Raw genomic sequence first — 24,958 nt, 5'->3', positions numbered from 1 at the left:
AAGCAAATAATTCTTAATATCTTATGCCTTATACAGCCAGTGTCGAAGGGATGTGTGGGTGGGATTTGTACCCATCCCAGGAAATTTGAGATCTCTATGACTTGACTTTTATTAGACTTAGCCCAGACTTTTTTAGGGCAGAGAAATAGAAGAATTAACAAAACCATATTTATTTTACAGAGATTCCTGGAGTGGACTGTCATTTGTATGGCATATAGCAATGGGAAGTGAGCAGACGCTGGTTTTGAATTGGTTCACATGAGCTTGTGGGCAAGTTTTACTCTACATGATCCAAAATTACCAACCACTTACACAAACTAGCAGCATGTAAATATCTTTCCAGACAACAAGATGACAGTGAACAGGTTGTAAGATAGAATTCAAAACCTTTATTACAAAAATAAGTTACACTCACCTCATTTTACAGTATAAAACAATTTATTTGCTGGAATGCAAAAACGTTGTTGGCCACCAACAATAGTTTAAAACTGCTCACATCTTTTCAAAAGGTTGCAATGTTACAGCTTTATCGAGAGGGAGTTAACTGTGTACAAAACCGGTTGAATGGTTCGGTCACCTGCTTGCTATATATGGAATATAAACTGAAGCTGCAGTGTCCTTTTTTCTACAGAAATGAGTTCATCTCTTGCCTGTGATCGCAACCACAGGAAAGTGGCAAGCATTAATATCGATCGTTTGAAAATAGTCATGATTGATTATAAAACCTACATAATTCATTGAACTGGTGTTCATGAGAACTGACAGAAAAAAGGACACTGCAGGGCTTAGCAAATGCAGCGGATGCATTTGTGATGTTTAAGCCAATACAAAAGTAACATTTTATTCCAAACTATCATACAATCATACACCCAGTAACTACATAATCTGAAGAAGCAAGGCAGCTAATTCAGTTGAAAGGGAATAAAAGCAGGGCTTGTTCCAGCTCATCATATGAGATTCATTTGCATGCCCAGTTTTACTGTTTGCAATGTCAGAGCAGCAGCAGATTGACTATATTACATTAAGAATATCTGCTGAGCTGCTGCCCTTGTGCATATTTCATAAGAAACAAGCCCTGCTCCTATGCTTTTTTGTTTTTGTTTTTTTTTTTTTTGTAAGTGTCCCTATTTACAGTACAGGCAGGGTAGTTGAATCCTCTCTACTGAGGTAGTTAACCGACCCTTAAAAAGACAAGTTCTGAAAAGAACCACGTTCCTGGAATGCCTGACTTGTCCATGTGAGGCGGTTACACCAAAAACCCGCAGATGTTCTCTACCAGAATCCAAACGTTTTAGGTTAACATGGACATTCCCACAAAAAAAAAAAAAAAATTGTAGTTAGCACAAAAATATACATCAGCATCAAGCTCCTTTGAGCCACTTCAAACGCAGGAGTAAAAAAAAAAAAAAAAAAAAAAAAAAAAAAAAAGTGCAAAACACATCTGACGTATTGGTATCCTTGAGAGTCTGAACTTCAGTCCCAAAATGTGTCATGTTTAGGCGTGGACTATGTAACCGGGGGCAGTAGCGAGTTCATTTATTTAGACGGGCTCCGAATGTGAAAACTGCAAGTTGGGGATTTTGTTTGAACTCTTATGGTTTTTTTGGGAGTGGCAGTACAGGAGATATGCTTCAATACAGGCTGGAATATCATTGAGTTTGCTTTAACCTTATGAACACTGGTAGCATCCGGTGTAACCCCAACAACAAGTCAGTCTTCATACTACCTGGTCAGGACCAGCCTCGACCCCCTTTCCCTGGTGGAACAAAAGATATGCATGCTTTATTTATGCAAACACAAGTAACGGTATATAATTAGTCAGGTTCATGCAAGACCTTTACAACAAAAGCACAGGAGATTCGGAAGTTCGGAAAATCCAGTTACCAGACCATTTTAAAAGGAACATGATCTGAAGACATCAGTGCCAGTAGCCAGGTTTCCATCCAAGGAAGTGCAATGTATTAATATAGAATTTTATCTCAAATAAATAAGGAAAATAAAGTAGTCTAATTGACTCAAAAAGCTCTAATAAAATTTTAGAAATGTTATGTGAGAATAAGTCGGTTAAGCTGATGCAGACCACTTAAAAAGAGGTTAATACACAAATAAAATGTTTTAGGTCACAGCTAGTCTGTCTCTGAGGGGGGGCGAAAAAAAGAAAAAAAAAAAAAAAAAAAAAAATCAATCAACAGCGATTTGATGTTCCTGATCGGTTTGATGTTGTTGAACTCTGAAACCAGAATCTGTTTTTGCTTTGAATGATCTTTTGCTTTGAATGCATTCTTGGCCGCGTCAATCCGCGACAGGCTTGACTGCATGTTCAAGGCATTAAAGACTGTTGCTATAAGCAAAGACTGAATATTTCACTGTACCAGTGTTTTTATGGACCCTAAAAAAGTTTTGCACCCCTCTGTGTCCAAACCTGCGCTTCGTCAAATAAAGGCAGTAAAGCCCTGTCAGACGAGCTGTTCCACTTCACCGTCGTCTTCTTATATTTATTATTTAATAATATTATATGTGAAAATACACAGTATGCCTACTGGTGAATTTCAACTGTCTCATTAATCTGTACATTTTACAAATGGGATGCAAAAGATAGCCTATGAATTTGGGATACATGCAAAATTATGTATGGAAACGGCTCAAGGGCAGATTTTTTTAGCGATATAACAACTTTTATCTGTAAAAGGCCAACTGGATGGAAACAGCCTGGAGACCGTAAGATTCAGAACTTTTTTTTTTGTGCATATTTGCTTTGTCGATAACAAAAACTGGATGGAAACTTGGCTAGAGACTGGCACAATATCTTTGTCGATATTAATCCGTGTGCTAAAGCAGCACAGTTGAGAAATGAGTACGTTCAGTTGCAGGACTGATTTTGCTGGAGTGCACCTGTTACTTTTACAATTAATTCTTTAAAATTGAGATGCATTATAGTGGAGGCGGGGAGACAGAATATTTACAACACATTAAGTTTCCTGAAGAGTCAATCTTTACTAGTTTTACAATCCTCTATCTTTGCACATGTGAGAGTGTTAATACAGGTGTTTTAAAAGTCTCTTATTTAAAGTTCAGTAGCAGAAACTGCTTTTTTTTAAAGTAGTTTTTAAGTTTGATTCACTTTTGTTTAATTAGTAAAAACATATGAGGTTGGTTTAAAAAAAAAAAAAAAAAAAAAAAACTTTTTTTTTTGTATAACTTTTGGTATAATTATGTTTCTACTCCATTTTGTTGAGCTGGAAAACGGTGTGCTGAAAACAGACTAAAAGATCAAAACGAAAATTGACTAAAAACGAGAAACTGATATCGTTAACCCTCTAAAACTTAATATTCGACCGAATTTGCTCGGCCGCTGAAATTCTGGTGCATTATTAGGGCAAACATAAATATCAAAAAGCTGAAAAATAAAGAAATTTTAGCTACATCGCCCAGGTGTCATTACAGCTGGTGCTACAGTACTTGAAGACAATTTGCATATGCAGCAGACTAAAACAATTCAGTGTACTTAAGTGCTGTGAATATGATTCCAGAAATGAAAGGAAAGTGCAAACCTTTGGTCCATTTCGTCCACAAGGTGCCTTGCATATGTAAGCAATATGAAAAGGAGGGGAAGGAGAAACAAACGCCAAAACATGTATTTTGATCACTGTCCTTTGTCATGATAAAGTCTACTTTAAAAGACTGAACATCTAGCCTACAGGGTTTCAAAACCTCCTGCCAACACTCCAGGAATGCTCCACCCACACATCACGTACCACTCGACATCTCTGCTGGACGCCTCCTCTGGAGCCTCGGCCGCCTCGGCTGGATCCCGGACCAATGCGCTGAGAGAAACCGGCCCGTCCTCGGGTATTGGTTGAGCCACGGCCTCTGGACAGTGTGGGGCCACGGGCTCCTCTGTTGCCTCTTCCTCTAACGTGAGCTTGAAAGTCATCGTAGCCGTAGTAGGGGTCGTCGTATCCGCCTCGGTAGTTGTGATAGTCATAGCCATAGTAATCATAATAATCTTCATAGCTGTAATAGTCATGGGGATACGAATAACCTCCTCGAGGTCCTCGTCCTCTCACTCTTGTCGGGGCGTGCATATGCGGTGGGCCGTAGTAATAATACTCATCATACCTGAAACAAAATGCACATGGTTTAAAATACAGACAAATCAATATGTCCCCTTTAATATGGCCTTTTACAAAGTCTTGATTTTGTTTTTGGACTCTACTAGAACAGGTTTTCATTCTTGAAGTGTTTAAAAAAAAAAAAAAAAAAAAATTCCCCATCTTTGTTGCAGCTCCTCTCTTCCCAGTCTGTCAGTAACGCTCTGTTTAGTTCCTGTCTCTATGAAGCCCCTCCTTCTGAAAAGCACAATGTGCTCTGATTGGTCGGCTGGAGCAGTGTGTTGTGATTGGTGTTTGGGAAATGTCCTGCCCCTTACCATAACCGCCAGTTTCAACACACTTACTAACTCAACCAGGCCCCGCCCCTTTATTCTGCGTATGAATTAAATGCGGAATATTGTGAAGAAAACTCGACTACAATGGAGTTCAGAAACAGTGTGCACTGATATAAAGAATAACTCCCCCTGGAGGGACTTGGCGCTTCCAGGTTCTACGTCAGAACGGCGACTCAGTATTGGCCAACGGCGTTCACGTGAGCAGCACAATGCATACGCGTGATGCTGACGCAGGAGCTGGCCAATAATGAATTGGCCTTCTGACGTAGAACCTGGAAGCGCTGAGCATAGGAGAATTACACAGAAGAAGATATTGTTGAATAAAGTTTTGTTTTTGCGCACAAAAAAGTATTCTCGTCTCTTCATAACATTAAGGTTGAACCACTGCAGTCACGTTGACTGTTTTAACGATGTCTTTAGTACCTTTCTGGACCTTGAAAGTGTTGATTATATTGCTGTCTATGGACGAGTCATGTACCTCTCAGATTTCATCAAAAGATCTTAATTTGTGTTGTCTTATGGGTGTAGAATGACATGAGGGTGAGTAGTTAATGACAGAATTTTCATTTTTTTTCAACCCTTTAACATAATTTACATTATGCAGTTAGATGATCTTAGAAGTCGGGAGTTTATCACACTAAGTTTCTACAATTGTGCAAACACCTTTAACTCTGGTAGGTGGAAATTTCTATTCCAACCCTCTGACCCGATTTCGCTTGGATAAAGCAAACCAGTGTCTCGCTAGTAAAGTTTTGATGGATGAGGATTACAATCAATGTAATGATGATTGCGGTGACATACAGGAGTCATACAGTATAAGCACGAGTGAGTCCGTTATATTGATGCGCAAACACACCGTGTATGTGCACTCTCGACGCACTGATCGCACACTATATTAATGCACAAGTACATTCACGTTGTTTTCACACACATTCAGGATAATGTTTTTATTTGTCGTGTATGTTGCTGTGTTTAGTAATTCTGAATGGATTCGTGTACTGTAGTAGGCATACAGTATGCCATCAGGTCAAGGCGGTTGGTTTAGGGTTTTTTTTGGCATCTCCAAGTGGTCCTGTTCAGTATCGCAACTTGACTTGTCTAAAATGTAAACAAGCTCTTTGCTGTTGAACTGTACACATATACAGTACACTGAATTCTTGAAGTTTTTTTCTTTATTTTTTTTCGTATGTGTTTTGGTGTGCATAAATTTATGAGTTTTATGGATTCCTTATATCATTTGGTTATTTGGTGTCCTTATGGAGTCTCCAAGTGTCCTTTTTTGGAAATACACCTAAATTTACCTTGAAAAAAGCTTGCAGAAAATAGTTTGAGAAAATCATCCTTCAATCTGATGGTTTACTTTGCTGGATATAGAAAATGACGACAAAATGAATGTGTTAAACAAGATAAATGGTGTATGCTTAATTTCAAGGTAAGAGTGTGTGAGGTTATTGCACCCTTGTGTGTTAATTGCACAAAAGGGTGCGATAAAAATTTGAATCTATTGACAGCCCTAATATACATACAGAAGTCAATGTAAGTGTAGACTTCTTACTGCTACATCTGGTAAAATCTTGGTTTTAAAAACTGCAATTACAAATTATCCTATTAGTCTACTATTATATGCTCAATAAAATGCACTTCTTTTGAAATGTATGGTGGAGATTTTTAATAGGGCAACAGACATGATATGGTAGAACAAATAAATAGACTAAATATTAATTATTGTTTGCACAAAGCTAGTATGAAAGGCTCCAATGCAGAGCAGCACAAAAGCGCTTATGCACATCCCGGACAGATGATGATGATGCCCTTAAAGCAACATGAAGCCACGGGTGAGCAATGCTCCGCAATGAAAAGTTCATAACAGCTAGAGAACAAAGAGAAGATTTATTGTGTGTGCACAACACACAGAGTATTGCTTCTAACAGTTTACTGAGCCTTTTCATCAGTTTTAAATTCCAGTTACTGTGTGAATGAGTGTTATTCAGTCCTCTATTCTGATAGCGAGTGCCACACCACTCAGAATCACTAATAAACTACAGATAAATACTGTTGTTTTAAACAAAAGCCTGTATTGTAATTGAAATCTACAGACGCAAATAGATAGTGCAATAAAATAAACACTTAAGTGTTTTTTGGATGTTGTTTTCTTACCACTTGTCTGAATCAACATTATGAAGAGCCAAATACCCTACAGCAGAGGTGAAATCATCAGTGAACTAAGCCACGTTTCCACTGCAGGAACTAGGGACTTTAGGGTGGTACTCTGTGTGTTTCGACCGCAGGGACAAGGGTCTAAATGAAGTTCCTGGTAAAAATTTCCCCCTCAGAAAGTCCCTGCTCACGAGGTAGTACTAGGCATGTGACGGTATCAAATTTTCATGTTGCGATAATTGCTGAAGGTTTTATCATGGTATACAGTATTATCACTATATTGAAATAAGTTGCAAAAAAAGTGTTGTCATAGTATAACAGGTTTAAGAACTCTTTCTTATAACAAAAAAGGACTCTGAATGTTTAAATACAATAACGTAATACACAAAAAAATTAAAAGTAAAAACATTAAAGTGCAAAAGAATTATAAAGAACAACAGGTAACTTTACAATAAGGTCTCATTATTTAATGTTAGTTAATGCATTAAGATTGAGTAATAGCTAGATTTGTTACAGAAAGTATTATTTTTTTGTTAATGTTAGTTAAGAAATACAACTGATCATTGTAAGTTTTATCTCAGGTCCATTAAATAAATTCTTTTGATTTTAGTAATGTTATTAAACAGTAAGAAATTAACATTAAGATTAATAATTATTTTTCATTGTCAGTTTGGTAATAATGAATTAACATGTTAACTAATCAAGCCTTATGTCACACTAAGTTTTACTGAACAATAACAAATAATCAGAACATTTTCAATCATTAGGGCATGTTGTAGTGCAGACTAAAATATAAAAATGTTTAAGTTTGAAAATAAATAGCCTATTAAGTCTTTAAGAATTAAGTATTTGGTGCTGGGATAAACAACATTGCGAATACAAAAAAACTGAATGGCTGTTTGAAGCTTTTTAAAAACTGTTCAGTAGCACAGCTGCTATGTTTACTGGGTTTCCAGGGTAACCGCTGCATTTCTGCTGTCCCATCAGCACCCTCTGTTGTCAGAGCGAACGTGCACTTTCATTCAGCGCATCTTCTTCACTCGTTCCGCCACGTGCTTCTCATGCATATCGGGCTTGTTTACATCTGAGTGTACGTGTTCCTTTGACGCAGAATACAGCGGTGTTGTGCTTTTTATACGGTTGATGGGGAAAGTATTCTTAAAATGCATTAAAAAATTTGAATAATTCATAATAAATAATTATTCACGGTATTTTGAAGTGCCCGCGATAATAACATTGTGCATATTCATTATCGTGATGTATCGTATTACCAAATCGTGGTACTTTCTCAAAGTTCAGGAACTTTCAGGGGTGGGACTTGGGTGCTGAACATGCTGATTGGTTGAGTTCACGCAACATTTTGATTGGTTGACTCCACACAGAATTTTATTTTAACCACCATTTTTAAAAGTCTGTTGCAGTGTGTGAGAGTAACAGTTGTTTGCTATGAACTTGCCATCTTTCCTGGACTGGGAGGAGTCCAGGATGTCACAAGACTAATTTGCCTAATCTTCTTGGTACTTTAGACTGCGATGGAAACACAGACAGCAACAGGTCTGGGGGGAAAAAAAGTTCCTGGGATAAATCGTTCCGGGTAATTTCGGTGGAAACGCAGCTCTACTTAATCTTCAGTCTCCTCACAAAAAGCATCATGTGACATCAGAAGGCTTGAATATTAAAGTATCAGAACAAAAGTCCATAGGACTAATGCGCTGTCATTTTTAGTCCTTGAGAGCACCTGAAAAATTCTGCCATGTTTCTCCATTTGTGTTATGTGGGGAAGAAAGTTGTGAGACATTCATGAATGGCTATAAAACAAACTTACATTTGAGTTTTAGCAGCTTGTCTCTGGGCCTTTCGCTCTTTCCTCTTCTGATCAGGTGGCTTTGCAAAGACAATTTCAATTTGTTCCCCTTCCAAATCCTTCCCATGCATTTCAGCTAGAGCCTGTGGAAAAACACTTTGATTAAAATCTGTGCATAAATTACCAAAAACCTCTAAAACGATGCAGAGGAAGAGATAATTACCTTAACAGCACCATCTCTCTCCTCGAAGTGGATGAAGGCGTAGTCTTTAAGCTTTTTAACCCTTTCCAGTTTGCCAAACTGGCAGAATGTCTTCTCGAGATGTTCTTCCGTTACTGTGCTTGCCAGGTTTCTTACAAAAAGGACTTTGACCTATGGAAAGTTGCGCATTATACATTAAAAAGTGCAAGAGAGTGTGCCTCGCAAAGACGATAATTGTAAAGTAAAAACTGACATGATAACGTGATTGTTTTTGGTATCATAAGCATATTTCCAGCAAAAACAACTACATTGTGATGTATATGGTAATCATGAAATAAAATTACTAATTGTGATGTAAGACTTTAGTCATATCAAACACAAAATGCTATTCTTGCACTGTGCTAATGGAAAACAACGTACCTTGGCCATGACTTCAGGGTCGGGGTCTTCTATGGGATCAGCCCATTCTACCGTCACCACATTCCCCCAAACCTTCACTTTGCCACTCATTAACCTACGTCGCGCCTGGGCTGCCGTTTTATGATCCTCGTACTCCAAGAAGCAGAAGCCTCGATTCTTCTTTTTGTCATCAGGCTGGTGATATAAGATGACGTCATTCAAGCCCTCTGTTGAGATTGAGGATGGAAAATTATTTCCTGGAAAACTGAAGCTCGTTTTGGCAAATCAAATCCATCACACTTCAATAATTAACTCTTGAAACATGCAACAAAATTATCAGCAAATTCCCTATTCTTCTATAGATATATTTATTAGCGAGATGGTTTAACTTTTGAAAATGAAATGAAGAGTAGTAATATTATTACTAATATTATTATATAGGCATTTTGATACACTATATTGCCAAAAGTATTGGGACACCCCTCCAGATCATTGAATTCAGGTGTTCCAATCACTTCCATGGCCACAGGTGTATAAAATCAAGCACTAGGCATGCAGACTGCTTCTACAAACATTTGTGAAAGAATGGGTCGCTCTCAGGAGCTCAGTGAATTCAAACGTGGTACCGTGATAGGTTGCCACCTGTGCAATAAGTCCATTCGTGAAATTTCCTCACTACTAAATATTCCACGGTCAACTGTTAGTGGAATCATAAATTGGAAGCAATTGGGAACAACAGCAGCTCAGCCACGAAGTGGTAGGCCACGTAAAATCACAGAGCGGGGTCAGCGCATGCTGAGGCACACAGTGCACAGAAGTCACCAACTCTCTGCAGAGTCAATTGCTACAGACCTCCAAACTTCGTGTGGCCTTCAGATTAGCTCAAGAACAGTGCGTAGAGAGCTTCATGGAATGGGTTTCCATGGCCGAGCAGCTGCATCCAAGCCTTACATCACCAAGTGCAATGCAAAGCGTTGGATGCAGTGGTGTAAAGCACGCCGCCACTGGACTCTAGAGCAGTGGAGAGGTGTTCTCTGGAGCGACGAATCACGCTTCTCTGTCTGGCAATCCGATGGACGAGTCCAGGTGTGGCACTTGCCAGGAGAATGGTACTTGCCTGACTGCATTGTGCCAAGTGTAAAGTTTGGTGGAGGGGGGATTATGGTGTGAGGTTGTTTTTCAGGGGTTGGGCTTGACCCCTTAGTTCCAGTGAAAGGAACTCTTAATGCTTCAGCATACCAAGACATTTTGGACAATTTCATGCTCCCAACTTTGTGGGAACAGTTTGGGGATGGCCCCTTCCTGTTCCAACATGACTGCGCACCAGTGCACAAAGCAAGGTCCATAAAGACATGGATGAGTGAGTTTGGTGTGGAGGAACTTGACTGGCCTGCACAGAGTCCTGACCTCAACCCGACAGAACACCTTTGGGATGAATTAGAGCGGAGACTGTGAGCCATGCCTTCTCGCCAACATCACTGCCTGACCTCACAAATGTGCTTCTAGAAGAATGGTCAAAAGTTCCCATAAACACACTCCTAAACCTTGTGGAAAGCCTTCCCAGAAGAGTTGAGGCTGTTATAGCTGCAAAGGGTGGGCCAACTCTATATTAAACCCTACGGATTAAGAATGGGGATGTCATTAAAGTTCATGTGTGCATAAAGGCAGGCGACTCAAAACTTGGCAATATAGTGTAATTCAACAAACTTTGTGAAAAATGCTGCCTGAGTTTTTGTTTTTACTCATCTGATCGCTCACAAAGCGCACACAGTATACTGTGCAAATACGTGTACAAAAATTTTCGTTTTACGAAATAAATACTTGCGCTGTGCTATGTACTGAGGTCAGACATTACAGAACATAAAAATGAGCTCGAGTCAGTGTTTGTGCTCACATACCCATGTAAAGAATGATTGAAGTCCACATGAAAAGACAAAGCAATTTTACTTTTATCTATCAAAAACTGATGTGATGAGAGTGTGCATTTGAGGGTCAAGTTTATCCTCCAGACCATCTCCATGTAACCCAATGGATACGCTATCATTATTTATGAAATATTAGAGGTTTACCGACTTTACAGATAACTAAGTGGAAAATCTGGCTGATAACCTATTAATCAGCCAATAGTTTTTCAAATAAATAATATGAACAAAAGTTTTCCACTTAGCGTGAATAGTGCTGAATCTTTAGAAAACTACCAGTAATTACTTGCAAATGAAATAAATTTGAAAAAATAGCTATGATTTATTACTATTGACACTGAATTTTTTTTTATTGTTATTGTCATTATATACAAATTATGTACAGGAAAACAAGAAAGAGAAAAGAAGATTCTGATCTGAAAAATCAGATCTGGTCTTCTTAAGGGAAATCTTCAAATGGCATTGTATACATTATATATCCACATGCCTTCATGTTTGCGTTTTAGATGCATTTATGTTTCTTGAATTATTTTTTTTTTTTTGCACATAGCTATTTCATAAAGTTTATTTTGTTAGAAGAGAGAGAAGTCTGGAAAACTAAAACGGAAAACTAAAACAGAAAACTGTGTACATGCATTTGAACAGCAAACAAAAACTCGGGCAGCATTTTTCACATTAACACGATTGATATTATCATGAAATTATGATTAACTTAAGATCAACATAAATCCTTTATGGAGAGCTCATGTTTATATCCTTACTGTAACAAACTGGACCACATAAATTATTGGATCTGCATGAAGCACAAGTGTCATCTTTATTATTCACAATTGAATTGAATGAATTAAGATGAAAGCTAAGCAGTTTCCATCCTTAAAGTTCATAATATTGTTGCTATAACCCTCCAGTGCAAATAGAAAACCTATTACCAACTATCAGTGTTGATTTTCCTGATCATCTGTAAAACCGACATGTCAGTCGACTTCTGATGCAAATATGTAAGCATCTCGATAACACCAACACTTACCAGTAACTTTGGCAAACTCCTCCACGATCTGGTCCTTAGTTTTGCTCTTAGGGATGGACCCCACAAAAAGACGATTGTTGGCAACAGAGATGCATACGCCGATGTGTTTGCCAGGTCGAATTTCGTTGTTGTTACACTGCAGGAAATACTACAATCAGAACCCAAAAGACTTTGCTGACTCCGACAAGGTGACCAGAGACAAACAGTAAGGACAATCGCTTACAAGTTTGACCGCTTCCTGCGCAGCCTCTTTAGTGCAGAAAGTGACGAAGGCGTATCCTCTGTTCAGCCCGCTGAGGGGGTCCATCATCAGACGCAGATCCCATATAGGCCCAGCTTTCTCAAACAGAGGGACCAGCTCATCTTCAAACAGATCTCTTGGGATCTTTCCCACAAAAATCTATGAATGTTTAAAAGACATCATCAGACCAAGATCAGCCATAATAAAACTGATAACATAATACATTTTTGATGGTACAGTTTGTGCATACAGAAGCCATCTGTCATTTGGTCTCGACTACAGCACTAACCTCTGTGCCGACGGTGGGCTGTACTCCGGCATGGGTCGACCCTGGAGGAGGACCACCATACTTGCGCTGGCCTGTCGTCACATCAAGCGTATAGCCAGTTCTTTCGAGCAAAGCCTGAAGTAGCAGCAAATAAAATACTTGAGCATTAAACTTAAGTTATCAATGGAAAGAGAACGAACAATGAACAACACACAACAAGAGAAAACAAGTAAACTTGCTTTGATTTTGGCCTCATCTGGTCCTTTAGTGGAGTCTGACACTTTGGTCCCCTGTTTCTCCCTCTGTCTGTATGTCTTCATCACGCCGCAGAGGAAGGCACTTTTATTCTGTTAGAAACATGAGCAATAGGTGAGCAGGAGTGCTTGTGTGCCTACAAGTGGACAGGAGTAAGGAGTGCCTGACAGCCCGAGACAAATGATAAACGAAATGTAATAATTTGCAAGCTGTTCCAATTTAAACATTCAAGCGATTTTAAACCATTCGATCAGAAGAACGCACTAAAGAGAACTAATTCAGTACTCGCAGATGGTCTGATGGTTTTCTGTGCACAAATTGAGACAAATTAAGTTCTCTTTCATGTCTTATCACGCTCGAATGAACAAATACAAGACGGACAAATACCCTTGTAAACACAGTCTGTATTAAATGAACTTAAACAGTTGGGAGAAAATCAGATGTGTTTCAGTATATTAGATCAGTGCATTAGACAAAAAAAACAGAAAATCACTCACTGCTCTTGACTGAATAACTTATGCAGCTTTAATAAGGATTCATCTATATTTGATTTATACAGTAAAGACTATGCAGTGTTATTTTACATTTGATGGGATGAAAATATCAATTTGATTGATTCTGTTTTTGATGAACCAGTATCGATTCTTCAATCCCAAGAATCAATCTTTTACTCTATGCTGTTGAAACAATTGAAACAATCAAAATCACAAGCTTGTAAATCAAAATCTAATTGAATTGTGAAATTTGCATCAATGCCCAGCCCTACTGATGACTTTATTCAGTTTCTGTTCCTGAATACGGTTATACCTACCTGAAAACCTAAAGCACTGTTTATTTTATTTGTATTTTTGTTCGTTTATTTGTGCTATCGCTTGTAATTTGTTTATTTGTTCTCATTTATTTACTCACAGTTCACTTGCCTTTCATACTGTTTGAACTGTTTGAAGTAGTTTTTGTTGTGGTACTGAAATTAGATTTGAGAAATTTCACTGGTTTTTACAAGTTTAAAAACACCTTGTTTGTGACAGAACCAGTCAAAATTAGTGCCGAGTCCTGATAACTATACTTAATTTATTAGTAAGTTGATTTATGATAATTACACAAAGTGTTTCTGCTACAGCCAGTGTAAGCATATACATATCTGATTAACAAATCATGTTTGCAATTCTTTACTTCAATGTATGTACATTTTAATCAATGCCGTGTTATTTTAGCTATTATGATTTAACAGATCTCAGTTAAAGAGAAATCATAACGTGTCAAAATTAAACAATAATGAATGCCAAAGACGTAAATGAAAAGAAACCAGGTGAAATGAAAGTGTTCTCAGAACATTAGATGTCCGACTGCATTAGTTCTGCTTTCTCAAACATACCTGAACATGCGACAGGTCGCTGTCTTTAAACTGCAGGAGAACTTGCAGCGCACCTTCTTCATTGAACTCTTTCAGCGCTTCAATCGCCCGATCATCGAGATCGCTGTGAGACACGAGCCCTGCACAAAAACACATAATTAAGCCACTACAACCTGTCAACACATTTAAATTAACTGGATATAAGATACAATTTTAAAATCCTGATGAAAGAGGTGATCTGAACTACTGCTGTACTTTCCTCGACTGATGTCATGTGTAATTTGACACAGTAGAGCAGAGCCATTGACTGGATCTCATGGACAGTCCTTTATAAGCACTAACCATCGAATCACGACCAGCTGCTGCCATTGTCCCGCATGTGTGCATTTGGCAGCACGCTTCCCCAACGCCAAACTCATTTCCATGGTTTAATTTGCTTTTAAGGTACAAATCAGTTCATGCAAACTGAGAAGTGATCAGTTAAGCTGATACCAATATTCACACTTGTCTACTCAAACGGTTATTGGTTCCTCCAATATTACATTGGCCAATAAAATGGTGCCATTTGGTGAGTGTCTACAAATAACAGCCAACAATGGCAGTGCATACGGTCAACAGGACAAAACAATGGCTTCAATGTATTGGTTGCATAAATTACTGTAACAGTATCGTTGCATTCCCAAGAAAAGTGTAGAGAGTCCGACACACAGATGAAAATATATGTTTTTATCTGACCACCAAACAGCTTTACACACTGCAATTGTTCTGCATACTGGTTATCGGGCGCATGAATATGAACGCTTGAAAAAATAAAATAAATTAAAAAAGGTAATTGCAACTTATCTCACAAATCTGACTTTTCTGAGTTTACATCTTTCATTAGTGATGCTAATAATTAACCGGTTAACTATTGGTTAAATGGTTTAAAAATTAATTTAAGTAATTTTTCAAGTTATTTTGAAAGCATTTGCTGCATGGTTAAAAATGCGCTACACACATAAAATTGAGCTTCTGAGACAAAAAAAAAAAAAGTTGCGAGTAAGTCGCATCTTGTTATTACATAAATGTAAAATACCGGTAAATAAAGCTAAACATTACAAGCACTATAAACACAGCTGTAAGCTATTTTAGTTCCGCTCACTCAACAAATCATTTCAATTTAATGGTATTCAGAACAGAAGAATGAAAAACAAATAAACGCCTAGCCAAAATGAATTTATTTCAAGCGAAACTGAAACAGAAACCTACCCCTCTCAATCGGCATTAATCCAAATGTTTCTATATTTGCGATGTAAACTAGACTTTGTACTGCACTCGCACGCCAATATCCACATAAAACATCATCCTTCACATGCGCAAAAATGTGCTTGGCATGAATGGCACAGGATTGTACTACGGACTATTTAAAGGTATAGTTCACCCAAAAATGAACATTTTGTCATCTTTTACTCACCCTCATGTAGTTCCAAACCTATATGAGTTTCTTTCTTCTGCTGAATACAGATGATGACATTTTGTGGTGGGGTAAGCCATATTTCAAAAACACTGTTTGGAAGTTAGTTGGACCGACACCAACAACAAATGTGTAACCAATCAGCATTAGGGAGCGTATGACGGTCGAGGAGACAGAACGAGCAACAGGGAGATTTGAAGCAAGAGAGCTCAAAATAATATAGCGCTAGAGAGAGCCAAGCAGGACGGCCTGAAAACAGACGCAGAGGCTGCTTTGATTCTGCTTCACATGTGAGTAACACTGGGTTTTTCTGGAGCTGCAGTGCTGTTGGCGATCAACAATGAACACTTGTTTGTATTTACTCTTGTGTACTGTACGTTCATTTTTTGTGCTTCCTTGTTGTTTGTTCATCATCTGCGCTTATTTTTGTTGCCCGTCAGCTGTGCTAAACAGACATCCACTCTCACATTGCGTGCGTAACAGTGTTTAGCGTCATTGTTAGTGCACTCGCCTCGCCTGCCAGCAGCGATCGGGCTGGGGTTTGAGACCAACTCGGAGCAGGGTGGTTAGGATTGGAGGGTGAGTTCTGGAGGCGGAGCAATGAAGAGAGGGATGGGTTTGTTTGGGCTGATTTCAAATATCAACAATGTCCAACAGCGTTTTTGAAACATGGCTTACTCCACCTTTAATGTTGGTAATCAAACCGTTGACGGCAGCCACTGACTTCCATAGAAAAGAAAAAAAAAAAAAAAAAAACTATGGAAGTCAAAGGCTACCGTCAACTGTCTGGTTACCAACATTCTTTATAATATATTCTTTGTGTTTCTTTTAAAATATATTGTTTTGTGTTCAACAGAAGAAAGAAACTCATACAGGTTTGGAAAGACATGAGGGTGGGTAGAAGATGACAAAATTCATTTTTGGATGAACTACCCGTTTAAATTGAGCAGTGTAGCTTTTTATTTTTGGTTGACTATATTATTTTGATAATAAACAGGTTCTGATGTCAAGTTAGCAATGCTAGAACTGATATGTGTGTGAGGCGTCTGCGCGATCACTTGAATTTTTTCCTTATAACAGCGGAAACAACTTAAAATACTCATTTATGATCATGCAGATAAGAGTATCGAAACTGTAAAGGGTTTACTTTTGTTTGTGTACACTCACAATAAAAACAAAACATTGTGCTTTATTAAAAAATAAAACAAACAGAATGCGCTTTCTGCCATCAAGGTTTCCTTTCCACGAACTTGTTTGTGGAGCGCGTCACAAAAATGAACCGAAACTAAGCGTATACTTGTTACAGTTTTTTAATGGTTCACAGACTATTTTAATTTAACAATCTTGTCGGTTAACAGTTAATGATAGGTTAACAAGCTTCGGTTGTCTGAAATGGACATCCTACATCTCACAATTTGTTTCCGCCACAGAATAAAAAGACTAAAAAGGTTACCGCGACTATCTCACAATTTTGACTTTATCACACACAAAAAAAAAAAAAAAAAAAAAAAAAAAAAAGGTAATTGCCACTTTTTCTCTCACAATTTGGACTTTTTTCCCCCCTCACAATTGCAAGTTTATCTGGAGACCTTGCTTATTCCGTGGAGGAAATAAGTCTCCGTACATAAACAATCAGTCCCAATAGTTAAAAAGATAAATAAATAGTACACAAAACACTGGAAGTTGTGCGACATGCTTCCAACAGCCAAAAACGATTACCACAGTACATGAAATCCTATGGAGCGTTAGATGCATAATGTCTCACCTGCTATGTAAATCTCGTCTAGTTTGACTGCAACTTGTCTAGGTAAGCCCGCGTCTAGTAGTGTCTGGAAGTGCTCTGAATGGGTAACCGCAGCTGAAGACTCCACTGGTTCATCCGTACCATTTCCATTTATATGCTCCGTGGCCATGTCTCCGTGACCTGTGCAGATGTAAGGGGCCAAATTAATCCAAAACTGGGTCAAAGTTAAGTGATCTGGAGCCCGACGGCTGTCTTCATAACCATGAAAGAAGAGAGCAGGACAAACTTGTTTTTACTCACTGTAAGAGGTGTGTAATGACTGTAAACAGCATTTGATTATTCTTTTATTATGCAATACGCATGAAGTTTTTATTAGAGATACAGATGACCTGTTAAACCTTCAAACAATAATATTTACAGTATTTAAAGTAACTTGTATTGTATAGGATTTAACAACATCCATTCTTTATCAAATGAAAAATATTTAATAAAACATCCAAAAACAAAGAAATTTGCAACCATCTAGACTACAAAACAATTTAATTGTATTATTAATGTTATAAAACAACAACATTATATATTGTTTGTTACTCACAAAATTGATAACATTTTTATTATTGTAGTCTACTGATCATATAGTTATTAGGAGAGTCAAAACATAGAAATCATAAAAAATTACTTGTGCATAGCATTGAAACTAGTCAAAATATGTTTTTCCATTATAATAAACGGTTTTGTAATATCGGACTCACCGATAAATGGCGCCATTTTGTGGCCGTTTTGAGAATTCGCGCGCAAGACCGCCATTAAAGGATTAGTTCACTTTAAAATGAAAATTAGCCCAAGCTTTACTCACCCTCAAGCCATCCTAGGTGTATATGACTTTCTTCTTTCTGATGAACACAATCGGAGATATATTAATAAATATCCTGACGCATCCGAGCTTTATAATGGCAGTGAATGGGAGCAACGAGTATGAAGCTGAAGAAAGTGCATCCATCCATCATAAACGCAATCCACACGGCTCCAGGGGTTAATAAAGTCCTTCTGAAGTGAAGCGATGCATTTGTATATATAAAAAAAAAAAAAATATCCATATTTAACAAGTTATGAAGTAAAATATCTATTTTCCTCCAGACCGCCTTTCGTATTCAACTTGAGGGTGAGTAAAGCTTGGGCTAATTTTCATTTTAAAGTGAACTAATCATTTAAAGCACTGCGTATGAAGGGAGATGAGTCAACAACGGTGTTCAAAGGTAAAACTACTAAGATATGTTACATAAATGTTTGTTATGTAGTTTAAACTTGGCGCTAAAAAACAGAGACAAGCTCACAGAGCCATGTAATCCGTCAAGTCCTGTCCCAATAAAGACATAACTTTACATGAATGAAATAAAACAGCCTTGAATGAGTGCATGTTGGAAATAAAAGTGCTGAATTTAATTCTCTTCTTCGTCTATGCTCATCATCACTAGTCTCGTGAAGTTTCGTTCATAGTGCCGTTCACTCACCGGGCTGATGGTCATCGTATGTAACTTTTAACAACATCCACTCATTAAAACTCCTTATATTAACGTCTACTATATAACATTTATTTAGCTGATAAACATCTAAATAAACACAGCAGGTATTTCATAATCTAGAGACCGACAGAAACACTATCAATAATTCTGATAATATGCCAGATGAGATGGACTCGGTAATTGCGGTTATATATATCGGTTATTAGGCACATAAACATACAAATAATTGGTATCGGCGCCATTGGTATCAGTAGACACTGTAAACAGGCTGTGTGGTCACAATTATCAATAATGGACTACAGATATAAACTTCTTGTATTTGATGAAAATAATGTCATTAATTAGCCGTTCCACACCCATAAGACCTTCGTTCATCTTCAGAACACAAATTAAGATATTGTTGATGAAATCCGATGGCTCAGTGAGGCCTCCATTGAGAGCAAAGCCATTCAAACTCTCAAAATCCATTAATGTACTAAAAACATTTAAATCAGTTCATGTGAGTACAGTGGTTCAATATTAATATTATAAAGCGACAAGAATACTTTACTAAATAACGACTTTTCAACAATATCTAGTGATGGGCAGATTTCATAACACTGCTTCAGAGCTTAACGAATCTAATCAGTGAATCGGAGCGCCAAAGTCACGTGATTTCAGCAGTTGAGCTGTTTGATAGGAGATCCGAATCACTAATTCGAAACAAAAGATTCATAAAGCTCCAAAGCAGTGTTTTGAAATTGGCCATCACTAGATATTGTTGAAAAGTCGTTATTTTGTTTATTTGGCGCACAAGAAGTATTCTTGTCACTTTATAATATTAATATTGAACCACTGTACTCACATGAACTGATTTAAATATGTTTTTAGTACATTAATGGATCTTGAGAGAGGAAATGTCATTGCTGGCTATGGAGGCCTCACTGAGCCATCGGATTTCAACAAAAATATCTTAATTTGTGTTCTGAAGATGAACGAAGGTCTTACGGGTGTGGAACGACATGAGGGTGAGTAATAAATGACATTATTTTCATTTTTGGGTGAACTAACCCTTTAATACTTAATGTCCTTGAACTTGAAGGTGCATACCGCCACCTATTGCACGACACCTGCATGACAGCTGACGTAAAATAAAGGATCAGGCTTAAAGAGATAATTCAGCATTATTACCTGTTATCCATGGCTTTGTTGAACAGCCCTGAGTGCGTTCACGACTGTCGCATGACGACGCATGTGTGTAAGCTCAAACTTTGAAAATCTGTGAAAAGTCAATCTTCCCAATTGAGATCGCACACGTGAACGTAATCTTATTTTTTATATATATAAATCGCGGAATCCAGGATAAGCACAAGCATTTTAATGAAAAATACAACACGCATGTCCTCTGTTGTAAACAAACACAACGTCAGCTCATGTGTGAGCTTGCTCCCGCTCAGACTTCATTAGGCAACAGGAAACTCATGCTCCAGACTGCCATGAATGCGCTCAGGGCGGTTTGCCGAGGCTGTGGATTACAGGTAATAATGTTGTAAATGTTCAGTTTCTTGCAGAGACCAATCGCTTTGCTTCATAAAACCTCAATGAATCATCAGGAGCCACGGGTATTAATTTTGTTTTGCCTGTATGTGTTTTTTTTAATCTCAAAAAAAGTGATGGCACCCATCGACTTCCATTATATTAATCAACGAGGACCACAGTTTCAGCTAAAAATCTTCTTTGCTGTTCTACTGAAGAAAAAGACACCTACATCTTGAATGGCCTGAGGATGAGTAAATTAACAGCAAACTTTTATTTTTTTGGGTGAACTATCCTTTTAGTATAGCCAATATTAATCAGTTTTAATCAAAAATAATTAATCGGCCCAGATACCGATCCTTGAGATCAGATCAGAACATCCCTACAAAAAAGTGGATTCAAGCTAAAGAGTAATCTACTCTATTTAAACACTTCCTTGTATCTCAATGTAATATTCACAAGACATTCAAAGTTTGATTGACTGGAACTTTCAAAATATGGCTTTGTTTGTTCAAACATCACAACCAGTCCAACACATTAAAGTCAATCAATGCTATGAAGTAGGACCATCTGTCTGACCGATGACAGATGGGGGAAGCGTTCGGGAATAACCTGTTTGAAAACAGGCATTTTGACAATTCTGTCTGCTGATTACACCTTTAAAGACTGTGAGCAGTTACAGCCTTTAATATAGACACTTCCCCTTATATATTCATACTGTAGATATTTTAATCAAACTGCTGCTAGGAAAAAAAAAAAAGAAGCTACCTGACCCTTTTAGTAAGTAATAAGAAAACAGAAAAATGCCCAGACCAAATACTGAATCATGTTAAAGTGCTGAATGTGGAGACGGTCTCAGATAATATCATGGTAATGAACAATTGTCATATATATATATAGTTGCTTTTTTGCCATATATTGTAGGGGTGTAATGATACGCTCATGTCACAATTCGATACATATCACAATACTGAACTCACGATACGATATTATTGCGATACTTAAAGACATATGGTAAAAAGAGATCAAAAATTAACTGTTGCTTAAAATGCTAAATTTGGTATTACATTGGGGGTGGAAATGAATAGACTTGGAGCTGGAAAAACCAATGCACAGGACAATGTTGATGCACGATACCTATAAAAATAAATATATATATATATAAAAAAAAAAATTATATAAAATTAATCCATCTAAAGAAAAAAAATTCACGATTCTGAAGCTGAAAATACTGAAAAATATGAATATGCTTGCACTCTGTCATTGACTAGATATATTTAAAATAATGTAGACCACTTATACTAGTAACACAATAGGGCTGCACGATGTATCGTTTTAGCATCGAAATCGCGATGTGCGCATCCACGATAGTCACATCGCAGGATGTGCGAAGTCTAGCATAGGGATCGTTAATTCATACGGACCAAACACCACGGTTCAAAACGCATGTGATTCTCTGATTAATTGCAAAGTTTGACCATAATTAGCGATGTGTGCAACGACTAATTTCATAACCGTTTAAACAGAAATTTTACAACCGACTAGTCGACTAGTCTAACCCCGCCCCCCCAGTCGGCGCGTTAAGGTATTGTTGTTCATTACCTCGGCAACCACTTGCGTGTCTGGGTTTGAACACGCTTCTTGTGTATGAACATTATCTGTACACATGACAACACAAGAAAAACTCGATTAAAAACCTTGCTCACCTTCCGATCGGACATTTCTCTGAACCCGCCGCGAGCGCCACAGAGAAAACCAATGCATGCAAAATCTGAGGTAAAATTAAATGATTTTGTTTTCCGCTGCAGATATACACTTTTCAAAATAATATATTAATTTCAATATGTAACATTAACATGACGGTAATTTAAATGTAGCCTTTGTAAAAATATAAAGCAAAACATTAAATGTGCAAAAAAAAAAGTTACGTGTAAACGACTAGTGTTTTCCAAGTCGACTAGCAGCAGTATCATTTAATCGACTAATCGGCTAGTCTCGCACATCCCTAACCATAATACAATAAAAGTTTATCATTTGAACGTGTTTTAGGTCCTGTCAGTTTAAACATTCAGGGGATTTTATACCATTTGAGCATTTTTGACGATTTGCGATTTATTTTATGCGCAGCTTGTCAGAGCTCTGTGATCAATAGTAAGTGCTTCATCTGAAAGCCAGAGGGCGCTCTTGCGCAGAAACTGCAAATACGACCTGCCGCAAAAGATGATAACACGTGTCATTCCAGGAAATCCCATACTATCGCTGTAGCTGAATAAACATTAGATTGAAACGCTTTGATTGATTAAACATGACTAATAAACACACGACTGCCTTATTCTAAGAAGTCACATCATCTCACAGAGGGATGCTAAACTGTCGTTATAAAGTGAGTCGAGTAAAAACATGTTATTAAATGTTGTCTTTTGTTGGACAAGATTTTAATAAATGCTACTCATGTCTGTAAAGATGTTTGACGCGTGTTGCTTTTTCAAATGTACATTATAATTTGCGATGCAGAATTTGCGATTTCATAATCGCACTAAGAACCGCGTTTAAGCATGAATTTAATGTTATTTTCCATAACGTGCGATAAATCGTGCAGCCCTAACTTTTAAAATGTACTGACAGCTTTGTTAATAAGCACTAATATAGTTCATATTATTTGTTAACTGTGAAAATGAGTGAATTATTTATGCACAATTCATTTAAACAATTTGAAGTTGCATTAGTCTTTTCTACCCTATTGTGACATGTAATGGAGTGAAAAAAAAATGTTGGGCGGGGCTTGATTTTGATTGGATGGTTGTGGCTTGCTATTGGTGGATCTCATGTGAGTGACATATTGCCCCGCCCTCGTCGAGAATAGATGTCACTGCAAGAGGGAGGGGCAGTTATTCTGATTCAAAATTACGAGAATCATTAATTTAAAAAAAAAACAATGTGGACGAATAAATCACGTATAACAAATACTGCAATAGTCCATAAATAATAAGAACAGTCAATTTTGAGTTCACGGTGACTTTAAGCAAAACAAATATGCTCATGTCTGAGATTTTAGCATTTATTTCAGGCAAAAATACTTAAGTGCAGAGACCGAAATGACACACTATGTGGTACAGTAAAAATATTTCGAGTTTATTTTCCTTTGATGAATTTGGCAACTCTATTCTGTAGACTTCAGCACTGGCCACTCAAAATTCGTGTAATGATCACATTCACGTTTCATGGTATTTATAATAATATTTTAGCACATTATTAATAATAGTACATTATATTTATAATCTCACTTTAAACAACACCCTGACGGCATCATGTCCAAAAAAACATGGCATCGTTTTATCTGTATTTCATCACTCAGACTTCCACGTGTTCCCCCGGCCGAATAATTCCCGCTTCACGAGCACGAGCACTGAGAGATGATGTTTACAGAGAAAACGGCCACTTCTGTCACGATATCAGTGCAGCTTACAAACCTCTGACACATTCGCGCTTTATAATTCATTACTTCGGTAAATAACGTGATTGACGCCGTTTATTGACATAATAAGCGACAGACTTCATCAACTCACTCCTTGGCGAACGTTTAAATTCGACTTCAAACACAAGTCAGGGTGGATAAAATGACTAATTGTCATGTATTCTCATCGGGCTGTGTCTCTTTGTTGTGTCAGTGTGCAGATGCTGAATGACAAGAACACACTCACTAGGCCACAACACACATGAGCTACGTGGACACTCTGCGCTGTAATAAAGCCTATTTCAGCACCTCCGATGAGTCTTTCAACCACAATTTACACGTTTTCTGCTTTAAAAAAGACAAGAGAACACTTTCACAACAAACTTCAGTCGTGGTTGGACGTGTTAAATTTGTTTGTTTGACAACGTGTGTGTGTGTGTGTGTGTTTGTTAGGGGAGGGGGCGACATCGTGTTTGATCAGCAACCACATCATGACTTTACCACACTACTTCTACGTGGATAGAAAGCGAACAATAGTCCGTGAATTATGCAAAAAATGTGTAAGAATGCCCCTCATCTGATATGTGATGAGTTGAGCCGCGTGCGAGCCGCCACAGAAGCCGGTGCGATCACTCTCTACTCTCTACTGAAGCCAAAGCATCACTTCACCGCGAACACAACGGACTCCGCGTTCATGAAATCTGAAGAGACGTTCTCATACCTGTCAGTTAATATCTTGGATTATGTTGGGATAAATCCAGAGAGAAATGTACTGAAAGAAGATAAAGTGGCCAAATCCCGCCGTGTCTGCTATCTCACTCTTTTCAATAGGTCTGATGCAAAATGGCGGCGAAACTCATGCCGCGGGAGTTTTTTTTTCCGCTTCCGGTTGTACGGGGTTTCTCAGACTGCCATTGGAGGGGTCACATTACACTGACTGCGTTCGCATACTGCGCAGTGTACTGCTTACTAGTTTAAAAACAATAGGTAAACTGGAGAGTAAGTAGCCTATTGTAAGGAAGACCATTTCCAATACATGCGTTGGTAAATCTTAATTATGACATAAAAAGTCAAAGTTATTACATAAAAAGTGGAAATTATGACACTAATTCATAATTTAGATTTTTTTTATTTCATAGTTTTCACATAACTATGACAATTTTAGGTAATAATTATTATAGGCTATTTAAAAA

General features: G+C 37.7%; 1 protein-coding gene across 3 annotated transcripts; it reads right to left on the bottom strand.

The window, feature by feature from the left end:
* Positions 1 to 366: 366 nt before the first annotated feature.
* On the bottom strand, positions 367 to 24,650 carry syncripl (synaptotagmin binding, cytoplasmic RNA interacting protein, like). 3 transcript variants are annotated; one of them, XM_051866913.1, is made up of 14 exons: positions 24,487 to 24,604; positions 18,130 to 18,320; positions 17,295 to 17,453; positions 14,098 to 14,216; positions 12,707 to 12,814; positions 12,489 to 12,602; positions 12,182 to 12,358; positions 11,959 to 12,094; positions 9,031 to 9,236; positions 8,632 to 8,781; positions 8,430 to 8,551; positions 3,756 to 4,119; positions 3,552 to 3,578; positions 367 to 1,756 (listed from the first exon to the last, which is right to left on the bottom strand). In XM_051866913.1, exons 3-14 carry the CDS (start codon positions 17,440 to 17,442, stop codon positions 1,718 to 1,720), a joined length of 1,710 nt encoding a protein of 569 aa, XP_051722873.1. In that variant the 5' UTR covers positions 17,443 to 17,453; positions 18,130 to 18,320; positions 24,487 to 24,604; the 3' UTR covers positions 367 to 1,717. The 3 variants fall into 3 exon arrangements, with proteins under 3 accessions (XP_051722873.1, XP_051722872.1, XP_051722874.1); XM_051866912.1 differs by lacking the exon at positions 18,130 to 18,320 and having other exon boundaries at positions 24,487 to 24,650; XM_051866914.1 differs by lacking the exons at positions 3,552 to 3,578; positions 18,130 to 18,320 and having other exon boundaries at positions 24,487 to 24,650.
* Between the last annotated feature and the right edge of the window lie 308 nt (positions 24,651 to 24,958).

This window comes from Ctenopharyngodon idella, chromosome 17 (genome assembly GCF_019924925.1).
Source record: "Ctenopharyngodon idella isolate HZGC_01 chromosome 17, HZGC01, whole genome shotgun sequence".
NCBI classification, from domain to species: Eukaryota; Metazoa; Chordata; class Actinopteri; order Cypriniformes; family Xenocyprididae; genus Ctenopharyngodon; species Ctenopharyngodon idella.
Note: the sequence above shows the minus strand (reverse complement) of the source record. Positions and strands in the feature narration are given on the sequence as shown.

Coding starts and splice junctions, on each gene's coding strand:
- syncripl (XM_051866912.1), bottom strand. CDS start 17,442: ATGGCCACGGAGCATATAAATGGAAATGGTACGGATGAACCAGTGGAG. Junction 12,095..12,181: donor CGCAGGAAGCGGTCAAACTT/GTAAGCGATTGT, acceptor TATTTCCTGCAG/TGTAACAACAACGAAATTCG. Junction 9,237..11,958: donor GGAGTTTGCCAAAGTTACTG/GTAAGTGTTGGT, acceptor CAATCTCAACAG/AGGGCTTGAATGACGTCATC.